The sequence below is a fragment of the Urocitellus parryii genome, chromosome 1 (assembly GCF_045843805.1).
Source record: "Urocitellus parryii isolate mUroPar1 chromosome 1, mUroPar1.hap1, whole genome shotgun sequence".
In the NCBI taxonomy this organism is placed as follows: domain Eukaryota; kingdom Metazoa; phylum Chordata; class Mammalia; order Rodentia; family Sciuridae; genus Urocitellus; species Urocitellus parryii.
The window spans coordinates 89,766,793-89,789,151 of NC_135531.1; the positions used below are offsets into that span (position 1 = coordinate 89,766,793).

General features: G+C 39.4%; 1 protein-coding gene across 1 annotated transcript in view; it reads left to right on the plus strand.

The window, feature by feature from the left end:
- Positions 1 to 2,605: 2,605 nt before the first annotated feature.
- Man2a1 (mannosidase alpha class 2A member 1) overlaps positions 2,606 to 22,359 on the plus strand; it is a 163,187-nt gene continuing 143,433 nt past the window's right edge. Inside the window, exon 1 of the mRNA XM_026391315.2 lies at positions 2,606 to 3,241. Coding sequence (XP_026247100.2) covers positions 3,098 to 3,241 — 144 coding nt within the window. The 5' untranslated portion in view covers positions 2,606 to 3,097. The remainder of the gene's footprint in view (positions 3,242 to 22,359) is intronic.

Genomic DNA, 22,359 nt, shown 5'->3' on the forward strand with positions numbered 1-22,359 from the left:
AGATGAATATTTTAGAGAAATACATGTGGGAATTATCACATTTTCAAGCAGAGGAATACTAGTCTCCTCAGACACTGGAGGGCAATCTACTTCTATTGGTAGGAGAGGCTGAGTGACTTGGGTGGATGGATATCAGATTGTCAGTTTCATTTGCATCCAACTCATTCCAATCTTTGGATCCTATTATTTACCAACTAATATCTTAACTTTTATAGAGAAACTTGTCATGCTTGTGAATTCAATAGTAATTATAACTCATAAACCTGAAAATTAAAATCTTGTGTTTTATTTTCAGCAATATTATTCTCATTGTTACAATAAGTAAGAGATTATTTCAGAATTTTTTAAAGAGAGAGAGAGAAGAGAGAGAACTTTTTAATATTTATTTTTCAGTTTTCAGTGGACATAACATCTTTATTTTATTTTTATGTGGTGCTGAGGATCGAACCCAGTGCCCCGCACATGCCAGGTGTGCACGCTACCGCTTGAGCCACATCCCCAGCCCCATATTTCAGAATTTTTATAAAATCTTTTTGGTTCTTATACCATAACTCCAAGTGTTAATAATGCATCTGTGCTTGTCATTTCTGTTTATAAGTACTCAGAAGCACTCAAAAGAATCTTTCTGTACCATAGTCCTGATAATCACCTTTATAGCCCCAGCTGTCAAATGTAGCTGGTACTTGGTCCCCAAGCTTCTTGCTTTAGTTGGCACTTCATCAGAATAAACCATAGGTGATTACTTAATTGAGATGCTCTGCATGCCATGAATGACTAGATTCCACCTCTCTTTGGCAAGGAGCTCAAGTTCATCTTTGCAGGTCTATCTCATGTGGCCTATTTCCTAGACAGGAAAGTCTTGATAAAAATAATTATTAAGTATAATAGGAGATTTGAGTAATGAGGGATTCACTAGTAAAAAGAGCCTTAGAGAGGGGCTGGGATTGTGGCTCAGTTGTAGAGTGCTTGCCTTGCTTGTGGAAGGCACTGGGTTCCATCCTCAGCACCACACAAAGATAAAATAAAGGCATTATGTCCATCTACAACTAAAAATATGTATTCACATATAAAAAAAAGAAACCTAGAAAATATAGACATAAGTAGCTACCAGGGAGCTAACCTCATAACTAATCCTTGGGCTGAGTGATAGAGGGGCTAAGGAAGATCCCCTGTCCCTCCTACAACTAAGATCTAGACTTTATTTGGAGAGTCAAAGGCTGGCTAATTGAATAGTAGAGAAGTCTCTATGGTGCTAAGTCTGCAAAACTTGTTGAAAATATGCCTTCTGGAACTTGATGCAAATTTCCTCCCGGGTGCCAGGGAAGCTGTTTATGAAGTAGTGTCTCACACTATAAAACTGTTCTGGCCACCAAGCCATACAGGAGTTCAGAGCTGAAGAAACCTAGGTATGCTGCAAGAACCTGTCTACCAATTCACCAAAATCAGGAAGCAGAGTTCTTTTCTTCCTGTAATATCTCTTCAGCGCCCTCTACTGACAAAGCTTCAGTCCCAGAAGGCAAAGAAAAACCTGTTTAAAAGGCCCAGATCCATTTTCTCAGTGCAGTAATAAAGGGTGAATTTGAAGCCGAAAGGCAAAAAATCAATAATCGGCACAAGCATCACTTCTCAGATTGTTCTTATAGATTTCGTTGGCAGATGCCTACTTCTGTCTGGAAGGGCCTTTGGCATGCCCTTTTCTCCCAGGTTTCACAAGGATGACACCAAAAACAAAGGAGGAAAAGATAAGTCAAACAGAATTTTGAGATTTCTTCTTTTCTTAGAGTCCTTCATGGAATACCCTTCTAAGTCGTGCTGAATCTGGGTGTTCCAGCACAGAAAACCTGAGCAGCAAAAGAGGCACTGGGAGTAAGGCTATACCCTGTGGAACAAGGTCTGCTGGAGCAAACCCGAATGCAGCTTATTGCTACCCTTAACTCCTGCAAATCCGCCTCCCAGGTCATAGAAGCCTCCTGAGGTCTTCCTACTGCCTGGGCGGGCCCGGCGGGCGGCGCGCCGTGATTGGGCGCCGGGGGGCCCGCCCCCTCATCCCGGCGAGTCGGGAGGGGGCGGGGCTAGCCGCCCGCTCTGCTCGGGGCTGCGGGCGCCTATTGACCCAGCCGCTGCCGCGCCGCCGCGGTCTTCTGCTTGTGGCTGGCGGTGCTCGAGCGCCCAGTGGCACTGGAAAACCGGTGCTTCCTCACGCTGCTGCCGCCGCCATCTCCGCGTTTGGGGGCGGGAAGGAAGGGGTGTTTCACGGCTGCAGCTGGAGCGGGCTTCTCTCCGGGGACGGTCCTCTCCTGCTTGCTCTCCTTTTCCTCCTCCCCGCGCCGCCGCCGCCCGTCCCCTGCACCCTCCCAGTGCAGCCCGGGTCCGGGAGCGGGGAGGTAGGGGCGCGGGGCGGGAGAGGCCGGTGAGCGGACGCGCACCCTGAGGAAACTCCTGTCCGATCCCTAAGCCCCGGCATCCAGGGTGCACCCCGGTCCGGCCCCGGCAGCGGTGGCAGCGGTGGCAGCGGCGGCAGAGGCAGCAGTAGGAAGGGGCTCGGTCGGGGGAGGCGGGGGCGGTGCCGCGGGGGCGGGTCGGGCCGTCCCGGAGCTAAGTTGTGTGGCTCGGCTCCTCCCGATCTAGTTCCTTTTCTCTGGTCTCTTCGGACCTGGCTGTGCGCGGCCGGCCTCGGAGCCGCGGAACCCGCGCGTTTTCTGGGTGAGGAGGACACGCCTGCCCTCGTCGAGAAAACTTTTCCTGCCGACTCAGTTGGGGCGGTGGTGGCAGGAAGTCCGGACAACGACCTCTCTCCGCCTGCTAGGCGCGCCCTGCCGGGTGTCGGCGCTGAGCTGGAGATTAAGTTTGTGGGAGCCCCTTCCCCACTGTAGGCGAGTTCCGCCTCGAGGGGAACGCCTGCCCCAGGGAGGGCAGTGGGCCAGGGCGAAGGCCCAGGGCGCTTGGTGGCGCCGGAGACGAGGTGCGGAGGGCTGTCCGGATCCACACCAGTACCCGAGAGCGCGCAACCTGGGAGCAGGGAGCCTCCGGCGGCCTTTTCTAGAGTCCACAGCCCTCCACCTTCTCCGAGTGAGGACGGTGTCCGGGTCCTGAGTCTATGAGGAAAATGAAGTTAAGCCGCCAGTTCACCGTGTTCGGCAGCGCAATCTTTTGTGTGGTCATCTTCTCGCTCTACCTGATGCTGGACAGGGGTCACTTAGACTACCCTAGCAGCCCGCGCCGCGAGGGCTCCTATCCGCAGGTAAGCACCAGGCAGCCGCGACGCTTGGCTCTAAGTGGGTAAGCTGAGGGCCTGTGGTTACTGGCTGCTCAGCGCCAGGGCAGGGTGAGGCCGAGCCTCCTTCAGCCAGGGCTCTGAAGCTTGGACCGCGGTGACCACGACCCGGGAACCTCCTCCTCCCAGGCACGCTGAGTTAACAAAGTGTCTGGCGGCGTGCGGTGGCAGTATAGCGCTCGAGGGAAGTGGGCATGTTCTGGCCCTCGCACCCCGGCCTGGGCACCTGCTGGTTGGGGCAACCGGTGTACCGAGAGGCACCCCTTCAGCAGCAGCATCGCTGTGATAGCCCCTGGGATCACCCAGGGTTAAGCCGCCCGCGCCAGCCCAGACCCCTGAGCGCACCAGTCGTGGAAATTGATCAAACAAACCACACTTGGCCTTTAAAAAAAAAAAAAAATTTCCTTCATGGTCGCTTAAGAGACAAAAGTTTATTTCATTTTGTAGCCCTCTTCATGTGGATCGCAGGGTAGAGGTTAGTGTCGTCATTCTTCAGCTGTTACATAGGGTTGGTTTTGAGCAGACGTGGGGAGCCCAGTGAGGAAGCGTGTGTTATACTCCAGCCGGAAGCTGTGGGGCGCTCAGTCCTGCTCCCGGTGGTCAGATTGGCAAATGAGTTAGGAAAAACGACACGACTAAAGTGTTTTATGTAAATTTACCAAAAATAAGTAAAACGACGCAACCCGTTCTATTTGGAAGGGTACCCTACGACATTGAAAGTTCAGTTTGTCGCTCTTTTCCAATGACCTGTAACACTTAGGAAGTTTCAGTACAAGTAAATATTGTGTGACCTGTAATGAATGAATCTGAAGAACTCATGCTGACAGGCTAATCTAGAAACTACTTGACTCCTTAGGCACAGAGAAATTTAGGCCGCGAGTGCGTGTTTTAGTTTTTTTTTTTGTGTGTGTGTGTGTGTGTACGTGTGTGTGTGAGAGAGAGAGAGAGAGAGAGACAGCTTAAATGACCAAAAGTATCCTTGCCCTTTCTTCTGACATGCTAGGGCAAATGGCCTGGATTTCATTGAAATTAATATATAAACTTTACTTGAATTATTGTGAAGGTGAGAAAAGACTCTCTTATGGATTCTGTCATCTTTTCAGAGCACTCAAAATATTTTGCAGGTGAGCCACATTAAATATCCCGTAGGCAGATGTTTGGAATTTTTACAAGCTTCCGTTTCCCCTAGATTGTATGATAGAGAAAATATTTAACAAACACTGTGGGATGATTTTAACTTTCGAGTTTACAGTTTACCCAGTGCTTGTTGATAAGGTTGGAGAAAACAGTGTGACAAAAAGTAAACCCTCTGAAGCCAGAGAGAAAAAGGAGTTCTAAGCTTTGTTTGACATGTTGTGTAATTTTGGGGTTAAACTGTGTTCGTACCCTTATTTTCAGAATTTTCTCCATTACAGGAAAAAAACATAAAAACTGATTTACTTAAAGTGTTGTCTTGAGTAATGTACATTGACTTTTGGCTTGGTAATCACTTGAAAACGATTTATGCAAACATTTGCATTGGGGTTCTCTGGCAACTTTGACATTTTACTTTGTTTCTAAAGAATGATTGACTCATTCATTTACTAGGAAATCTTAAGCAAAGTTAATTCCAGTATTTTAATATTTATCTCTAGTGCTCAGTAATGGGCTTAGGTTCTGCTTAAAGTTAAAGCATTTGGTGGAAAGGGATAGTGGCTGCTAGAACAGAAGGGCAGAGTGTGTGTGTAGTGTTTTGTGGGTAAGAGGGGGAGGGTTTGGAAGGTGTTTTTTGTAGTTAAGGTTGTCTTTCTCAAGTTTTTACTGTTGAATTTTCACTGTAGGAGGAAGGTACTCTTTGTTGGTTGAGTGTTGGCAGGCCACTGAATCCCCAAGTAGGTAGACTTTATGAGCTTCACTTTTTTCTATCTGACATTAGCCTGTGCATATTTCATAATAAACTTGATTGGTACAACCACCACCTAGTAGGTGTGGAAAAGAAGGCACAGAAGAGATTATCTTGCCCAGAGTCACACAGCTAAAAGCTAGGATTTGAACAGGCAGCTTTTGGAGTGTAGCCTCTTGGCCACTCTGCTGTCCTGACATTTGAGAATCCTTTGCCTATAGTTTAGGCCTCTGCTTGCTTGTGGAAAGACCTAGTGGAGTGGCATGTTGCTCTGTGGAATCTTAGCTTATGCCTTTTTTTTTTCTTTTCTAAAGGAACTTTTATTGTAAAGCCATAATGAATGTGGTTCTTTTCCTGATACATTTAGTGCTTGAGATTTCTATCTTCCCAGAATCTCCCTGCTTATTTCACAACTAAACAGTGTAGTGAAAATCATTATGCAGCATAGCATACAGCATGTGAATTGATTCTTTAATTTTTTCATGATCTCTGTATGTTGCTCTTAATTGATAATAACACCAAACACAGCGAAAGTGGGTTGCTGTATATTTCTCTGATGAGTTTGCATACTGAATTCCTGAATTTTAGTAGAACCAAGGTAGTCTGCCATTGCATGTCATTTTTGGTGTCTAGTAGAATAATGTATCTAGAAAGTATGAGTTTTCTCTGTATTGTCCATTTAGTTTTCTTTCAGTTGATATGGAACATTCAGTAAGGTATAAATTCCATTTTGTAAGCAAGGTATTTTTACTTAAAGACCATCCAAAATTGAGAGAAATCTCTTTGCTGTATTTTGGGCCTTTGTTCTTTTTCCCTCCTTCCCTGACTTTGTGTTTTCTACCACTTGACCAGACTTCTAGGGAAGGAATGGGCCCACTCAGAGTATTCCACTTTCATCTTGGGAACTGCCTGTTCCAATTCTTTGGAAGGCTTTCCCCTTGTGCTTCCAGGGAGAATTCCTTTGAAGGCTGGCAGCAACAGGTGGCTTATTCTTTTAGCTTGTGTGGGTGTTTCAAGATTAATAGTAAAAATTCCACTCTGGATCAGAGGCTGGCCAGAACAGTAATCCCCTGAAAATGTTTTATGGTCAGTTGTAATAATTTGAACAGATGAAAAGAGGAAACATTGTTAAGGTCTCTCTGAAAGTCTTCATCATTCTTCCAGGAAGATTTCATAAGTTGCTTACTATCTTCAGCATGAGTAATAACAAGTCTTATTAATGTCTTATGTTTGGATCTGGAGAATTAAAATAATAAGTTAGGTTTTTGTATCACAAATAATCAATTTTTAAATAACAGGAATATCATATGACTATCGAGATTAATGTTAGCTTCTGTAAGTCTCTACAGAAGTTGAGATTCTGGTGGAAAATGTGAAAATCAAGTTCAAACCTTATAATATTTATCAAGTATGGAACACTCTAGTTTCCATAAGTATTTGATTACAAGTCCTTAGAAGGTAGGGACGTTTATGCCTTTTATTCCCTTTAACTTCCATAATGGCATTATAATACACATTTTAAAAAGTGCTTCAGTGCTATATAACACTAGTATTTTTTGAGTCCAACACAATAGACCTTAATAAAAGTTGACCTATGGCTGGGGATGTGACTCAAGCAGTAGCATGCTCGCCTGGCATGCGTGGGGCGCTGGGTTTGATCCCCAACACCACATAAAGGTATTGTATCCACCTAAAAACTAAAAAAATAAATAACTTTTTTAAAAAAGTTGACCTATGACAATAAGTATAATTAGGACCTTGATCCTCAGTTTTTTTTCTTTGTTGTTTTCACAAATCTGTAAATATAAATGACATATAGGAAAAATATGATTTTCTCCCCTCTTTCCAGTGCACTGTATTTATAAATGGTAGCACTTGTTGCCCTGAGTTGATCAGATTTGTGTCTGATCATTTGTCTCCTTTTAGGTGATACAAGGCTTGAGAGCTTTCGGAAAGTGATGGAACTTTGACAGAGGTAGCAGTTAGGAATTCAGAACTTTAAATCCCTTTGCGGTTTCCCTCTTGAGTCCAACAGTCTTGTGGGACTCTGAGACCTAAACTTCTATGAACCAACTGTGCTAGATGCTGGTGACTGCCTTTGGTGTGAGGTTTCATTTTATTATTTTAATTGATTTGAATGTATTGTTCCCAGATCAACACTGTTCAGGGCTTGAACAAACACTTTAGTCACAAAGATGTAATGACTGTTTATTGAAAGGGTATTTTCTGTTACTCATTAATTAGCATTATGGGATATTTGGACTATGGACAGAACATTGAAAATGACCACTTTTGTTGTTGTTTTTAATATCAGTCAACTGTTGCTTTTTATGAGAGCTATAAAACCTTGTATCTTTTTTGAAAGACAGAAGTGTTGAGACATTTCTTGAAGTAGTAGTTCAGTGGCTGGTGCTGATCACCTGCTCTACTCTTATCTGTTTTTACTCTGTAGCTTTAAGTTTTCCTTTGTTGTTTCCCAGGTCCACAGAGAGACTTTTAAGAAGGTGGGAGGATACCTAACAGCTTTGGTTATCTGTGGTTGCTGGATGATAAAGGCCTCATTGCATTTTTGGCTAGTTCTGAATTGGTAGTCAGGTTCCTGGTAGCAGCGGTTTTTATCAAGAGTTCACATAGAACTAAGGAGAGTGAATTTTGCCGATTCTTATAATTGCTGTTAGTAGTTTGATCAGGAGAGGAAGTAGAACATTTGAGCTAAAATGGGTTTCGGTTTTAGTTATTAAGACAAGCTGCTAATTTTAAGGTTGAAACCATGTTGAGGTTCAAACAGGTTTGGAGGGTTGATGGTATTGTAATGGAGCTCACACCTGTGCTTTAGTAAGTATTGCTAAATTTGCCTTATGATAGGAAGGAAGTAAATCATTTGATTAAACTCTGAATTTCTTTGGTGTTATCTGAGAGTGCATTTAAGATAATGCTATTTGTATTCTAAAAGCAGATAAATGCATAATTAAGAATCTTATAAATATTTTAGTGTTAAACTTCTAAATCTAACATATTGTTTTCTAAGGAAAAGATTGCTCTTGGAGCACTTTAGTTTAAAACTGCACATATTCTTCCTTTTTATGCCTCTGTCCTGGGGTTTTACAACCTCTTTGCTATTGGCATTTTGGATATGAGGATTCTTTGGTGTTGGGGACTGTCCTGTGCTTTGTAGGATGTCTAGCATCATCCCTGCTGTCTACTCCAATATATGGCAATAGCACTGTTTTCTTTCTCTTCCCAGTTGTAGCAATCAATGTCTCCAGATATTGCTTAATATCTACTGTGGGGGTGGTGGGGGAATTGTTCCCATTGAAAATCACTTTTGCTACAGTCAAGCCAAAGGCCTTTTCTTTTTACCCAGTGCACTTTGTTAGCATTTTGCATTTTAGGAAAGAGTGATTAAAGGTATAATTTCAATACTCAAAAGGATAACTAGCATTTTTTGATGTATGAACTGTATTTTTCTCTGGGCCTAAAATTCACTTACATATTTAAGATTCTAAATTGTAACATGTTACAGAAAACATAAGGCTAGATTATGTTCATATACAAGTTGAAGAAAAAAATGTAAGTTTATTATAATGAAACTTAATTTTTTTCTAATCTTTACCACCTGGACATATATATTCTGAGAAAAACATAACAGTCAGATGTTGGTAAAGAGTTCATCTTTTACTTTGTACAGGTGGAATTAGAGGTCACAGTAGTCTTGGTTTATTCCCTTGCCTTTTATCATAGGAAGATAAAATGTATTGATTAATTATAAAGTGTTATAAAATCATATGCATAATTAATTTGAGATTCCGAAAATTTCTCAGGCAGACTGTGTACTTTTTTCAGTGTAATCCTTTGTTTTAATTCTGACGATTCTGGTTATCATATTTTATGTGCCTTTCTGAGATGAGGGAAGGCAGGAAAAGAAACTGGGAAGTAAAGTGGGAAGAGGCTTTCCTTATGTTCATTTTGTCTTCTCAATAGCAAGTTTTAAGAAAGGAGGATGGAGGTGAGTGCAGGAAAAGAATGAAGTTCTTAGTAAATATCTTCTCTTTTGTCCCTAAGGTCTTAAAAATCTGCCTGAGTCAGCTAACCATAAGCCAAATTGGACTACTACTTGTTTTTTTTTGTGTGTGTGAGCTGGAAATTTTTAAATGGTTAAATAATGCTTCATGGTGATTCTTCTCCAGATTGTCTCTGGTGCTTTCACATTATAGTGGTAGAATTGAATAGTTGGGACAAAAACTCTCTGGCTCACAAAAAGTAAAATATTTACTGTCTTGCCCTTTTCAGAAGAAGTTTGCCAATTCATGGCTTAAAGTATATTTCTCTATCAATCATTAACATTGGAGGCAAATAATATGTTTAGGGCTGTTGAAGCAAACTTAGACTAAATAAGAAATGAAAATTCTCATAAACTGGTTATTAAGTAAGCACTGGTAAAAATTTGTCTTTTTTTTTTTTTTTAGTCTGGCTTAAAACTTGTGTAATATATATGTTTCTTAGATTTCCATATCCTTGGGCAACATCTGTGCTAGAGGACAGGCATACTTAATGCATTAAATTTGTTTCCCTTCTATCACTGGAAGGTTTCTCACTATAGAACTGCTTTGGGAAGGAGTGTTCTGGATCATGAGCTGTGAAAAATTCATTGACTTCAAGATTGAAAACCATGACTTTATAGTGGTTTGAATCTGCTGTAATTCACAGATGACCTGCATTCCAAGTCTAATCTGAGTGGGTTAGTACTGTAGAAGTAGATCCCAGGTGTAGGTATCTTCTTAGTAAATCATAAAAGTAGGACAGGACTTGGCAGTTCTCTCTGAGATCCTGAGGGTTGCCTAGTGTGGAGGTAGAGAACCACCAGATTGTCAGCAGGGTTACTAGACTGCTATTCTGTTACTTAAGGAGTAAGTAATTCCTGCTAATTTTTATCCATTTTCTTCACTCTTTTTAAATATCATCATCATCATCTTGCATTTGTAGAGATTATAGTACCATGTTTAAATTGCAGTATACTTCGTTTGAACCAAAATTCATCTCATTGAGGGGTGTTTAAGGTTAAAGCTAAGTTTTTAGTTTTTTTAATTGTTAAATGTATGTATTTGTGTAAATAAAGATTTGTGTGTATTTTCCTGCAAATAAATGAATTTCCCACTGATTTTCTTAGCAGGCCCAGAAAAATTAAATGCTTTTTTGAAGAGCGGAGCATACCCCAAATCTGACTTTATGCTGTATTCTTGCTAGTGAGCCATATTGTCCTGAATCAGGAACATGAAGAGCTGGGGACTTTGGCAATGATTTTTGTCTTTTAAACACTTAGGCATTTATGAAAGAATAGATCTATATCTAAGTAAAAATTCAGATAGTTTAGAAAGGTATCCATGGACAATTGAGGAGTCTCTCTTTCCTTCTCCTCCATCCAAGTTGATTTTTTTCTGAGTCCCACTTCTTACCATTAAGAGTTGTTCCTAATCTAACTAACTAACCATATATATTTGTAAATAAAAATTGGGCAAAAAACATTTTTGTTCCATTTTAAAACTATTGTTCCCCTTTATAAAAGATGAGGAATTCCTCATTCCAATTTTATGAAAGTTAGTTTTATATTCTTCTTACATTCTTCTGTTTGATATATCCTAACAACTTTCAGTGATGTAATTTCATTTGTTTTCATGTTTCATCAACTTTAGGGGTAACATCTTGACTCTTCACTGTATCAGAAGAGGAAGTTGGCAGTTCTCCACATTCTTCCACTGATTTTTATTCCCTCTCATTTTCTGTCCTCCTTGAACCATCAGTTCTTTTATACCCACCAGCATTATATTATCTGCATTTCATTCTGAAACTGAATGTCTTAGATAGGCTGACTATCAGTTGGCTACAAAAGTTGAAAGCCAGTAAACAAAGTATATAGGATTTCAGTTGGGTAGAAAAAATAAGTTCAAGAGATTTATTATATAATATGGTAACTCTGGAAAATAACAATATATCATATTCTTGAAAATTGCTGAAAGTAGATATTAAGGATTCTTACTATCTAAATGATAATTATTAGAAGTAATGTATGTTAATTTGATTTAGCTATTCCAATGTGAACATTTCAAAGCAACATATTGTATGTGATAAATATATGCAATTGTTATTTGTCAATTAAATAATGAAAAGTTAAAAACAATGAACATTTTCAACCTATAATAATGTAAATGTTGCTTACTGTGTTTCAGGTAGTTTGACCTAATGGACAAGGAGGGATAATCTTACATTGTTAAACATGTCTTATAAGGAAATATTCTAAGCCTCAGAGCAAGGGGGTTCCTTTATATTCCAGCTGCTAAGAATCATGCTGTATTTTGGGTTTCCTTTACATCTGGACCATGACTTCCTTTTATAGCTTTTTGCTTCTCCTATCTCAAATTCTTTTTCTTTTTCTTATTGATATAGGAAATGTAAGTTATCAAATCCTATCTGTTGAATCTCATTATTTTAAAATATTTTACAACTCAGCATGCATCAATATTTTGATACCTTGTGGCTTTTCATGATTGAAAGCATGGAGTCTTGTCATTTTGTGGTTGTTCACAGGGCTGGTGATATTTTATTTCCTTTCAGGGTTAGGAGGACAGGGCTGAAGACATCCTTTGCAGGAGTCCTTTCATTTTCCTTTGTGCCACAGGTGTGGAGGAATATGGAGTTCATGAGTCTAGGCCCTGGCAGTAACATTATGAGCAGCACAAGAGAATGGAAGCCTAAGATTGTGAATTATTCTCAGAATTATTTTCTCCATTAAAAAAATCCTGAACTTGCATTTTAGAATCCAGTAAAATAGTCATTCTTTTTAAGAGTCATCAGAATCCCAGAGAAGTCTTACCTATGAAAACGTTGTTGTAGAATTTTAGAGTAGGAAGAGTCCTTCCAGGTCAGTTAATTTAGATTTTGATTTTCCACATAAGGGCACAGAGCCACATAAACTAGATCTCAGCAGTTTGCCCAGTCATTGCATACCTGGAATATACATCCTGACCTATAATTCAGTCTTGATTTATCATACCAAATGTGTATTTGAGAACTTACTATGTTTTAGGTACTTTGAAAATTGTGGTACACATGTTAACTATGTTTCTTGTCTTGAAAGAACTTCCTACTTATTTGGGGAAATAAAACTACCATATGTGAAACAATAATAGACAGTAAAGAGCTACTTAATTATTCATTAAATGAATTAATTTAAAGAGCTTAGAATGGTGCTGGGCACATATTAAGTACTCAGTAAATGTCAATTATTATCAATAGATAGAAGTTTATGGTGTACCTGTTGAATACCAGGTACTGTTTTAGATTCCAGGGGTTCAGGAACTGAGTCAAAAACTATAGTCCAAAATCTTATTTTGTGTTTTTAATAGAAGGACAAAGACCTTAAAAGGAATTCTGAAACTCAAATAAGTTTGGGTGATGGCCAAGTTGAAGTTGACCAAAGGAGAGGGGAAAGAAACTAAGCTTTTCTGATTGGACTTTGATGGAAGGAAGAACTTTGCTAGTGTAAAGGGCAATGCTTCCAAAGCTTTGGCATCATGAAGGACCTGGTATCTTGGGAAGACAGGAGGAGAATGGCTTGCTTTGGAATCAGTCTGGTGCGTGTAAAGACTAGTTGGGAAAACATGATAGTTTGGGACCAGATAATTAATTGCCACAAGAGTCAGTCTGAAGAGTTATGTGTTAGATGGTAGCAAACCACTCAGAATTATTGAGCATGCCAGGCAGCTGCTTGAGAAAAGCAGTGTTAGAGAATTAATTTTGTAGAAAATTTTAGATCTGGAAGCTAAGAGAATATTCAATCTAGATTATTCTGGTAGCAGTGTGTAGGAAGACTCAGAAGCAGGAAGGCAGCTGAGAATCTGTTTGAGGTAATATAGACATAAGGCAGTAAATCTCTGTACCAGTATTGAATTGGCTAGAGTAGAAAGAGAGAAAAGTATGGAGACATTTTGTGAAGAGAAGCACCAGGGCTTTCTAACAGATATGAAAAAGGCTAATGATGATGTGTGGCTTGAGTCAAAAATTTTCTTTCACCTTTTTCCTTTGGGGCATTGGAGACTTGGTTATATTGTTTGCAAACAAACGGGCGGGTTGAAAGACAAGCTGGTTTGGAAACCAAGTTCAGTTTCATTATAATGAAGTGGATGTTAGTGGAAATAGCCAAATGGGCTGAGTGCTGGGACCCGAGAGCAAGGAAAGGAGATGTTGATCTGGGCGTCATCAGAGTCGAGAAAGAATGAGCTCACTCCGGGACTGTGCTCAATAAGGAGAGCAGAGAGCCAAGTACATTTCTTATAGCCAGAAGCTGCACTTCTTATATTAAGATTATTGTGCAGCAGATGTTAATAAAATAAAGCAGCTTGTATTCAATTTGTCAGAAACCAGCTCATAGAGCAGCATACCTAAGAAAAGATAAGATTATCATAAGGAATAATTTCAAAGCTTCATTTCAGTAGGAGACTTAAAAAGACCCTTGTCATCCTTAGCACAATTTATTGGTATTAGATTAGTTTTTCTAAGTTCTAAGAACACAGATTGTGTGGATGGGGAGTGAAGATGAGGTGGTGAAGAGGGAGAGAGATACTAACAATCAAAAGACAGTACCCCATATGGCAGGGTTCATAGCTCAAGGTTGTTTCAAAGGTCAGGGGGATTTCTGAGAATTGTCTCTTATTTTTTGAGTAAAGAAGATCCCCTTTTGCTTGGTTGGCAACTGATAAAGTAAGAACTGTCCGTGACCCAGGGCCATCTCTGGAACACACGTATGGCCAAATGATGACAAAACTTGAGATGCACGATATTTTGTGTAACTTTAAGGGAAGAAGATCCAATAATTGTTTTAAAAAATGAGATTTGAGATCCTCAGAAATTTCTAATGTTAACTCTTCTTTTATAGCTGATAGTATGATGTTTAGAAATTGCTGTTATGTTCTCATATAGTAAGTCATGCCTTGCTGTTCCTTACTATCCCACGTAGACCAGCTGGTTCAGATGGATTTTTATACAGGAAGATGTAGGTAAAAAATATGTAAAACTTTAGAATCGTTGGTGCTCATAAAGCATAGTCAGGAAATTCACCATTTATATTAATTCAGTTGGGGCTTGCCTAAATACCTGTCTTGTTAGTAAGAAGTTGAAGGGCCTTATTTATGAAATGATTAGTATAAATAAGATTAAAAGGGAGGTGGATTATTCTGCTTAATGCAACTCTGCTTTCAGAGGCTCCCCCAGACTATTTCTGTGTAAAAAAATGATCTCAGGCATGTCAGTTGCATTTATTTTAATAGGCTAATACTGTTTAGGTTGATTTTTTTTCCTTTACTGACAGTTATTCTCTTTTTACATTGAAATTGTGTTTTCCAAAATTACTTGTGTAAAATACATTATATTATGTTGAGATAACTTTTGTCAGCAGGTCCTAAGATGCAATATATGTCCTTTATCTATGGGGAATGAGTTTAGGTAGTATAAATAGATAGTCCATAATTATTCTAGGTACAGAGACAATTATATGTCCTAAAAAAAAAATAGAAGTTTATCAACACAGACCAGAGTCACTGACTAGATGATGTATAACAACATGACCCTGGTTACCTGGGAATTGTTGCTTTGCAAAAGTATATCACAGGAACTTTGGTACAGTTCTTGGATGGGATACACTGTTGACAGATTATCTTAAAGTCCTAAGTATAAGAATATAAATATACTAAAAATAAGTTTTATATGGAAAACCGATGTGGTTCTTAAAAGTTTTTCAAAAAGAAAAAAACAGTGTTCCATAAAATAGTTTGGGAAGTGCTGAGTTAAAGAATTCAATAGTTAATTTGCTTAGTGCCACTTAATTGTAGTTATTAAATGGATTTGTAAGTAATAAAACTGCATTTTATTAAAATATTTTATAATCTAGACATTTTGCCCTACTTACAAACCCTTCTAGTAATTGTTTTTAAAAGGGTGTCTGTTTTTTAGAGTCTCACTTTCTGTAATAACTTGGTGCCTAAAGTGTTGCCTCAATAGGAGGTAATTTCTATGCAACCTTATTGGGCTGGTGCAGGTGGGGGCCATACGGTTTTAAAATAAACATGCATCTGGAAACTCACAGTGTGGAAATGGAGTTGTCTCCTGGAGCCTGAAGAAAGTGCTAACAACTGGAATTCTAACCACATTTTTGGAGGAGGGTGTTGAGAGGATGGAGTACTAATATTCCAGGTCAGGGCTGGGATCCTCCATAGTGATTCTGGCAGCTTCCCAGTGGTTGCCCAGGTGCAGTGACAAGGCCCTTGAATATCCTACCTGGGCACACTGGAAGTCCTAGTTGTTCTTGTAATCCTCATTTGGCATTCTACCTGTATTTAAGTATACTCTGTTACCATCGTACCTTGTCAGGTGTGACATGAATAATGATTTGCCAGAACAAAGTATGTATTGCTTCTGTGTTTTGGTAGGGTATTTTATAATTCACTGTTCTTCATGCTCACCTGTTAAGGGCTTTTATTTTGTTGAATATAGACGTGGCTGCACAAAGACAATACCTTGGAAGAAATTTGGGCATGTTAAGCTCCCAGATCTGGAAAAAACAGTATTAGAAAACTATTTGTAACTGTGGCTTGCTGATAGAGAGTTAGGAATACATACAGAACTGTGGTCCCAGTTCTGGTTCATTTTTTCTCCTTTTGAGTTTAACACTATGTGTCTTTAACTGGTGGAGTTAGTGCTTGAGGGGTTATCATTCTGTCAAACCCCAAAGCCTTCATATTAAATGCCTGAGATCTGACTGAATGGAGAATTTTTATGTATGGGCTGAATTGTGGCTGACTGACCAGAGAATTCTGCAAATAACGGCAATACCCTATTGGAAATATAAAATCAAAGTTCTTATATTTATATATTTAGTTTGAATACGCTGGTTCTTAACTGGGGATGTGTGAGAATTATCTGGTGAGCCATTTAAAATTATACAAAGCAGATCTATGGAAGCATTGTTAGTAATCCCATTTGTTCCCATTGCTTGAAATTTGTATTGGCACTGATCACTCAAGTTCGTATTTTCAGCTTTGATTTCTCGCTTAAGTTCCAGACTTACATGTCTAAAATTGACACTACCATTCAGATATCTGATAGCTCAGAACATATTTTCCCCTCTATCTGTTCCTTCCCCAGTATTCCCTATTTCTCTAAAATGCTACTCATTTTCATCCCAGTTGCCACAGCAAAAAACTAAGGCCAATTTCTTTCTTTCTTGCCCCTTTTGCTAGTCTATTCATCTTGTCACATCCTGTCCTGTTCCTCTACTTCCATTACCCTGGTCCAAGTCACCATGGCTTTTTCCTGGAAAATGAATGTCGTTTCTTTATCTGTACTTTGCCCTACCAAAGTGGCTTTAAAACACTTTATTTATGGACTTTAAAACTCTGTTTCAGATGAAAGGGTTAATGTTTCTTTCCCTGAGAAATATTTTTAATCATAAAGTCTGACTCTGTCTTTCCCTACCTTCTTTATTCATGTGGGTGAACAGCCTTGTTTGACCAAGTTATGCCTCTGGGAAACAGCTTATGAAGTTTATGGTCTTTCCTTCCATTTCTCCATTGTGGGGGTTTGTAGGGTTTGTAGCTACTCAGGCTCACAATTCTCTTTCTTTCTTTCTTTCTTCCTTTCTTTCTTTCTCCCTCCTCCTTCTCCTCCTCCTCTTCCTTCTTCTTTAATTTGTTCTAATTAGTTATTCATGAAAGTAGAATGCATTTTTTTTTGGTGATGCTGGGAATCGAACCCAGGGCCTTGTGCATTTGAGGCAGGCACTCTACCAAGTGAGCTGTATCCCCAATCCCAGGAGAATGCATTTTGATGCATTGTACACAAATGGAGCACAACTTCTCCTTCCTCTGGCTGTACATGGTGCAGAGTCACACCAGTAGTGTAATCATACATGTACATAGGGTAATAATGTCCATCTCATTCCACTGTCCTTCTCACCTTTATCCCCTCTCCTCCCCTCAGCACAATTCAAAGTTACTTCATTCTTCCCTATGCCTTCCCCACACTTCTTTATGGATGAGCAGCATTTGCTTATCAGAGAAAACAGTCAGCCTTTGTTTTTTTTTGGCGTGGGTTTGCTTATTTTTTGCTTAGCATGATTTTCTCCAGCTCTATCCATTTACCTGCGAATGCCATAGTTTCATTCTTCTTTAAGGCTGAGTAATATTTCATTTTGTATATGTACCACATTTTCTTTATACATTAATCTGTTGAAGGGCATCTAGGTTGGTTCCATAGTTTAGCTATTGTGAATTGAGCTTCTGTAAACACAGATATGGCTACGTTACCATATTATGCTGATTTTAAGTCCTTTATGTTTAAACCGAGGAGTGGGATAACTAAGTCAAATGGTGCTTCCATTCCAGGTTTGCTGAGGAATCTCCATACTGCTTTCCATAGTGGTTGTACCAACTTGCAGTTCCATGAGCAATCTATGGATGTACCTTTCCCCCCACATCCTCGCTAACACTTATTATTGGTTGTGTTTTTGCAATTCCTATTAAAATCCAAATGGCATTATTCATAGAAATAGAAAAATCAATCATGAAATTTATTTGGAAAAATAAGAGACCCAAAGCAGTTCTTAGCAAGAAGAGTGAAGCAGGAGGCATCACAGTACCAGGCCCTTAAACTATACTACAGAGCAATAGTAACAGAAATGGCATGGTATTGGCATCAAAATACACATGTAGACCAATGGTAAAGAATAGAAGACACAGAGACAAACCCACATAATACATTGATCTCGTACTAGACAAAGGAGCCAAAAATGTACATTGTAGAAAAGATAGCCTATTCAACTAATGGTGCTGAGAAAACTGGAAATCCATATGTAGCAAAATGAAATTAAATCTTTTTCTCTCACCTTGCATAAAAATCAGCTCAAGGTAGATCAAAGACTTAGGACTAGAACAGAGACTCTTTGCCTAATTAAAAAAAAAAAGTAGACACAAATCTTAATCATGTTGGCTTAGTATCTGATTTCCTTAACAAGACTCTTAAAGTGCAAGAAGTAAAATCAAGAATCAATAAATGAGATGGATTCAAACTAAAAAGCTTCTTCTCAGCAAAGGAAACAATCGATACTATGATGAGAGAACCTACAGAATGCTAGAAAATCTTTACCACATGCACCTCAGATAGAGCAGTAATCTCCAGGATATGTAAAGAACTCAAAAAACTTAACACCAAAAAAACAAAAACAAAAACAAAACAAAACAAAACAAAAAAAACTAATCAATAAATAGGCTAAGGAACTAAACAGACTCTTCACAGAAGAAGAAATACAATCAATCAGTAAAATGAAAAGATGTCCATCATCTCTAGCAATTAGAGAAATGAAAATCACAACTTCAGTTCTTTTGATGGGGATTTGGGTAGACTTTCTCTAACAGACTGCAAGTGTAAGGATCCTTTCTAAGCTTTATTTATGTAGGGCCAAATTTTTACCAGCGTTATATTGCTTTGGTAGCCACCACAAACTTAGTGGCTTAAAACAAGAAAAATGTATTATCTTACAGGTCTAGTGGACAGAAGTCTGATAGGCCCTACTGGACCAATCAGGATGTCTGCCAAGCTGTGTTCCTTTCTGGAGGCTCTAGGGGAGAATCTGTTCTTTGCCTTTCCCAGCTTCTAGAAGCTAAATGTATTCTTTGGCTCAAGGCCCCTCCCAACAATAGAATCACTCAGACCTCTACTGTCCTTACTTCTCCTTTGTTGGCCTGACTGTCCTCTCTCTTTTTATTCCCCTTTATAAGGACCCTTGTGATTAATATTGGTCTAACTGAGTATTCTAGAATGATCTCACCATCTCAAAATCTTAATTACATTAGCAAAATTTCTTTTATCATGTAGGATAATGTATTTGTAGACTTCAGGGATTAGGACCTTTATTTTTTTAGTTGTAGTCAGACAGCATGTCTTTATTTTGTTTATTTTTGTGTGGTGCTAAGGATCAAACCCAGTGCCTCATATGTGCTAAGCACGAGCTCTACCCTGAGCTATAGCGCCAACCCCCAGGACTCAGACATTTTTGATTAATCATTATTCTGCTTACCTTAGCAGACACTATTCAAACTAATGTTCATATGCTGACTTAATCCTCATAACAACTATGAGTTAGGTGTTATTAATTATCTCCATTTTATAGATGAGGAGATTGAGGTATGGAGAAGTTACGAAACCTGCCCAATGTTGCATGGCCATTTGATATGGAGCCAGAATTCAAATGTAGCTTGACTTTAAAGTTTGGTTTTAATTTTATTTCTACAGTCGCATGCTGTATCTGTCAAAGTAATTTTTAGAAAGCCATACTTTTATTATAGTAGCAGCAGCCATAATCATACCTTTTGCAGTGATTAGTTGATGGCAGTTTCTGAACTAATTTCTTTCACAATCATTCCAAGGCGTAGAATCTGCATTTTGTCTATAAGGAAACCGAGGCCCAGAAAAGTTACTTCCTTAAGGTAGTAAGTGCCAAAGGATTGGAATTCACATAACTGAATATACTTAACTATTGAACTAACCTCCCTTTATCTTTATCTGGTGAAGAAGGGCATTAAATATAAAAGTAATCATTATTTGCTGTTACATTATTAGGAACATTTGATGACAGAATCAAGAGTTAAGACAGAATCAGATCTTGATGGGACAGAGTGATATCCTGAGTCTAACAGAATTAGATTGAAGGGGAAAAATGCATGAATGAAAGGTGAGATTGATCAGGAATTTCAGATACATATACATTGGGGAAAAGTTTTGCATCATTTGCTACCATTGATGACATTATAAACAATAATATTTTATCTAAAGTTCTCTAAACTAGAAATTTGATTTGATTGAGTGCAGATCTTATTACCATGGTAAGAAACATTCTAAAATTATTTTGATATTCTTTTTCCAAAGTGCCTGTGCTGTCCACATCAGTTGAAAAACCATAACTTCTTAAACTGTGGTTAGTGAAAATAATTTTTGGTTGGACCATAAAGAATTCATAATCTTTGCCCTAGAAAGGGAGCCATACATTCTACCCTGCTCACGAGGTCATAATTATCATGCTGTGACCAAACGTAGGTCAGGTTCTGTGTCATTTCCCAGACAATCCATGAAGGCCATCCTGTTACTTAGGGCTTTCCTTCCTGTGCTCTTCTTATCTTTTTGGGTAAGAAATGAATGTGATACAATGAAGATTTTTTTCAAAAATTTTCTTTTCTTTTTTTAATTAAGTATGTTTTTTTTTATTAGAAATTTTTTGGGCGTGAGGTTAACATTTAGTCCTTTGCACACTGTTTTTGTCTCATCTTCTTCCTCTTTCTTTTTCTTTCTCCTCCTGCAAATATTTGAGATCCTTCTATGTACCAGGTGTTGTGCTAGGAATCAGAGTGCCAGCAAGAGCAAAATCGCTATGGTCTTTTCTCAGTATACAGGTCCATGTAGTAATGAAAAAGTGGAAGCAACACATGAATTAAGTGGATAATTGTAATATTCTGTGGAGGAAAATAGTATCAAGTTGAGATAGAGAATAACTTGAGGATGGCTGAGAAGGCTATACAGAAGTGAATTGGGTGAGAGCTGAAGCATTGTATATACAAAAGACATGTTCAAGGTACAGAGATGTGGGGAGGAGCTGGCTTGTAACTGGGACACAATCAGCGAGAAGATGAGAAAGGAAGTGGTTGTACCTTCTTATTGAATGTGGTATACCAGAATGAGTGTATGTATTTGCCTGTAGGTGTTTTACTGTTCTAAGTACAACAAGAAACAAGCACTGCCTGCTAAGAAAGGTATTGCAAGTTGAATAAGGGCATGGATGAAAGATATAGCATGTAAATGGGAAATCAGGTGGGAGGCTTCTGCACTAGGCCAGGGGAGACTATTGGCAACTTGAAAGCAGGCTGATAGGAGTCCAGAAGGAAAGAGGTTGACTGACTCAATGAGTTATTTTAGAGGCAGGATAGAAAGAGCTTATAGGTAGTTTGAGGGTGTGAGCATTGTAAGGAAGGAGGAGGAAAACAATTATCACACCAAGATTTTGAGGGTGTCCAACCAAGTGAAGATTAAAGGCACTTAGGGAGACTTGAGGTCTGAAGTGGCTTGTGGTGAAGGTGTTTTGGATTTCACTTTGAAGCCCAAATAGAGATGTCAGGTAGGCGTTTGAATATATGAATCTGTTTTTAGAGAAGAGATTTCAGCAGGAGATATAAATATGGGAGACATCATTACAACCAGGAAATTTAAATCATGGAATGGATGAGATCATGTCAGGCAGTGTGGAGAGGTAACAGGGCTTAGGAGCTAACCTTGAGTTCTCTAACATCCACCTTCCCTGGAATCCTCCTCCAGATACCCCTGGAGGGAGAGAAGGAGCCAACTAAGGAGACTGATAAATTGTGGCCCAGATGGAAACTAAGAACATGTTGTCCTGGGAGTGAGTGAAGAAAATGTTTCCAGGAAGAAGGAGTGTTTTACTGTGCTGCGTGCTCCTTGAGATGATAAGTAAGGTCAGCGCACAGTATTCTTCACCAGGCTTGAAATGTGGGAGGCTTTGGGGACTTTATGAGGGCACTTTTGGTAGATAGACAGGCACAGATTGAACTGGGCAGGTAGAATGCATGGGTGTTTATTGGAAGGAGGGATTACTTGTAGCGATTCTTGATAATCCCTGTACATTGTGAAGGATAGGATATTTATATATACACACAAACATATGCATGTGCTTGCATATGTATATACAGAGAGAAGGTGAAAGAGAGGATTTATTGAGAGAATTTGTTCATTTAGTTATGGAGGCTGACAAGTCCCATGATAGGCTTTCTGCAAGTTTGAGAACTAGACAACCTGGTAGTGTGGCTCATTCCCTGTCCATGGGCTCTGATCCTTGGGAAGCTGGGTATAACTCTCAGACTGAGACCCAAGGCTCAGAGTCTGGGGGGGGTTGCTTGTGTGAATCTTAGATTCCAAAGGAGAACCTGGAGTTCTAGCATTCCAAGGCCGGAGGACTGGCTGGAAGGGGTGCCCTTTATGTGTTTGTTCTGTCCAAGCTCCCAGCCGATGAGGAGGTATCTGCCCAAATTGAGGGCTGACACTCAGTCTAATGACTCACATATCAACCTTCCCTGGTCCTCCTCCAGATCCCCCT